The sequence below is a fragment of the Olea europaea genome, unplaced genomic scaffold, assembly GCF_002742605.1.
Source record: "Olea europaea var. sylvestris unplaced genomic scaffold, O_europaea_v1 scaffold4322, whole genome shotgun sequence".
Taxonomy (NCBI): Eukaryota; Viridiplantae; Streptophyta; class Magnoliopsida; order Lamiales; family Oleaceae; genus Olea; species Olea europaea.
This window is the reverse complement of record NW_019262628.1, coordinates 10,010-13,438: the sequence shown is the minus strand read 5'-3', so window position 1 is coordinate 13,438 and position 3,429 is coordinate 10,010. Positions and strand designations below refer to the sequence as shown.

General features: G+C 33.4%; 1 protein-coding gene across 1 annotated transcript; it reads left to right on the top strand.

The window, feature by feature from the left end:
- Positions 1–1,152: 1,152 nt before the first annotated feature.
- Positions 1,153–1,913, top strand: LOC111387867 (V-type proton ATPase subunit G 1-like; the record flags this gene model as incomplete). The annotated part of the gene is made up of 2 exons (XM_023012463.1): positions 1,153–1,299; positions 1,509–1,913. Coding segments are annotated over 2 exons (291 nt in total), but the record flags the coding sequence as incomplete, so codon positions are not given.
- Between the last annotated feature and the right edge of the window lie 1,516 nt (positions 1,914–3,429).

The window sequence follows — 3,429 nt, the reverse complement described above, 5'->3', positions numbered from 1 at the left end:
ACTACTTAAAAAATTCTTTTTAGTTTGTATTCCAAAATTAACTAATTGTAACTTTCCATTTCCTTTATATGTTGAGGACATGTTCCTCGTGCGTTAGAACTATAAAGCCCATGACAATATAGGACATGCCATATGGTACGTCTAATGATGCCCTAAGGAGTGTCCCTAAAAGTATCATTCAAGTGTCTAAAATTTAAATATATATGAAAAATAGGACATGTTGCATGGCATGTGAGGACCATGTCCTAGATTGTTCGAGCCTTGACATTCAACGCAACACGATACGTGTCGGACATGGACACACCACTGCCTTAGAGGAGTGTCTTTGCTTCATAATGCAAAAGGTCTTTTAAACAAAAAAAATAAAATAAAATAAAATAAAATAATAGTAAATTTCACCTTGACCGTTCTTAGAAGGCTGTTGTGAAAAAATTGCGGATCAGATACTTTTATAGCATTATCCTTAAATCACGTCCGTCGCGAGTTGAAAATACCACTGTCCCATTGTCACTAAGACGATGAGGTGATAAATAAAGTCAACCAGTCATATAGTGACCTATTTTAGGAGGCAAAACTCGATCATCTTATGATCTGCACTGATTTCTTTGTCTCAAGGGGAAAGGATTTCCTGTATTTATCAATGATTTCCCATGCTGGGTTTTAAAACCCTAAATTTGGACGCAAAAACCAGAAATTTTGAGGTTGCTATGAGTTTATTTGTTCATGTGCTAGCAATCAATTAATGAAGGGATTAATTAGTATGAAGATTGTCATGGATCTAATGAGATTGATTTTATTCTGGCTATATTGGAAGAGATTATATTTTATAAATAGAAGTTGTGGTAACTCTTGGTCCCACTTAGTTTGCTTTGGTTAATTTTCTACAGTTTTTAGGGATCAAAGTTGAGAAGCTGCGAAAGTACCCGCTTATTTCAAATTTCACCTGAAACAACGTGCCAAGTTAAATCTGGACATTCAAAACCAGATGGAAGGAGTACCTTCTATAGATTACCTATTGATTTTTTAGGTGTTCCAAAAGACCTATTGGGTTTCTTCTAAAGTAATCTAGAGTAGACATTGTCGAGCTTCCAAGTATTATGCTTGCTTCATTTGCTTCCTAATCATGAGATGCAAAGTAACTGCATGAAATGAACTCAAGCAGCTAGAGATTCACTTTATCGTTGCCTTTCATCTGCAGCAAAACAGGCACGACTTAAGCAGGCCAAAGAAGAGGCTGAGAAGGAGATTGCTGAATTCCGTGCTCAAATGGAAGCCGAGTTTCAGAGGAAGGTTGCAGAGGTAAAATCTTTAAGTTTAATTGAGCATGTGTGCGTGCGCCTCATTTTCCTATCCTTGCAACCTAAGAGAGAGTGAGAATTTATCTGTTTGAATTACTGTCACTTTTGAATTTCTGATATCAACTCGAATTATTTAATTAAGTGGTCAGGAATCTGAATTTTCTGCATCCTCTTTTGAGTAAATCCTGATTTTCATACTGCATTAAACAGAGCAGTGGAGACTCGGGTGCTAATGTGAAGCGCCTTGAACAAGAAACTGAAGCGAAGATTCGTCACCTAAACACCGAGGCCTCAAGAATTTCCCATGATGTCGTCCAAATGCTTCTGAGGCACGTTACCACCGTTAAAAACTAAGATCTTGGCTTGGTAAGGTGGATTGGAACAGAGTGCTCTCATTTCTTTTACTCCTTCAAGATTGTTATTTGGAAACTTTTCGTGCTTGAATAACTGTGTATTTTAGCATATTTAAGTTATATGTATTGTTGAATCTTGTCCCTTCATTTTCAATTATTCTTTTTGGCATCAAGGAGATGGGAAGGTAATTATGTATTATTATCAAACTCTTTGGGAGTAACATATACTTTCTTTATGAGATATTCAGACAGTATTTGTTTATTTATACGCCCCTGTTTGGTCCCCATTTTTTGAAATGAAAATAGTTGAAACAGTATTTTTTTTTTCGAAAAATGAGTGGTTGAAAAATGAGGAAAAATTTTCGATTTACGTGCAATATTATTTGATAGAAAATTGTGTGGTTGAAAAGAAAAAAGAAAAAAATGAAATATAATTTAATAAGGGCCAAACGGGGCTAGTGTAAAAGTTTAAGTTCTTAAGAATTCGAAATATTTATCTATATAAAAGATTTTGAGGGAGCATAGGCATTTGAGGAAGAACAAATTCAACCTTATTAATTATTAAAGAGCTTTTAAGTACTCCCAAACATGCACCAAGTCCTTCACTTTACTATAAGCAAAATTTTAGGGTAAATTACACTATTGATCCTCAAATTATTGATCCAGTACAAGTTGATCTCTCATCTTTAAATCGAGTAAATATATTCTTAACCTTTTATTATATTGTCCAATCAATCCCTAGTAACATAAATCATTCAAATACTTATTAATCATCTCATTTTCTCACTATCTAATTTTACGAATATGTGTTTTAGTCCAGACTTGTTTGATATCTGAAAATTTAAAGTAAGTGGACGATTTAATGCAAATTCGATTCATTTTTATTGCAGACTAATTGTGCAATATTTTAATAGATTAAAGAACAAATAATTATTTTCAAGGTAGGAGACTAGTTAGTGATCAGAGCAATAGGTTGGGACCAATAACGCAATATTGCCATTATTACCTTCTAAAACCCATTATTACCTTCTAAAACCATTATTACCTTCTAAAACCTTGGACATAACAGAAAACCTAAAATCCCAAACCCATTGTGATATCGACCCACGTAAGCATTTGGAAGTGGACCCCGCTTCTTCTAGACCACCCTCGGCCCACCATCACTTGTAATCTCATCACTCATCAGCTCAGAGTTTTCCTAGACCACTACATCGCCAAAATTCAACTTACAATTAGGTATGTATTTTAATCATTGTGTGTGAATATTCACTTGTATAATAAGTGAAAAATCACATTTTGTGTATTATTCTGTTGTAATTGAACTGAATTTTAATCTTTTCAAAATTAATCCCTGATAACTTTTCTAAACAATCAAGTCCATCGTGAATTAAATTACAATCCAAGACTCCATCATCGTTTTGTACAAGTAAAATTAAGATTGGACCAAGTTGTGACACAATCAAGAACTCTTTAATTATGTGGAATTGAATTATACCTATATGTGACCAAAATTTTCTAGGCTATTCGAGTCCTTCCAAGATACATATGCTAACCTTATAGGTCGTACCGAATTACAAAGGTTTTAATGATCAAAATGAAGAGTTTTGCTAATTGAAAGGTTAAGAATGAATTATGCTCAAAAAATGACTGAGCTCCATTCTTTGAAAAAAATACATTCTTAAACAATATTTTGACATCATTTCAACCACACATTCTACAATAAAATAATATTACACACAAATTCAAAACTTTTCATATTTTTTAATTACACATTTTTA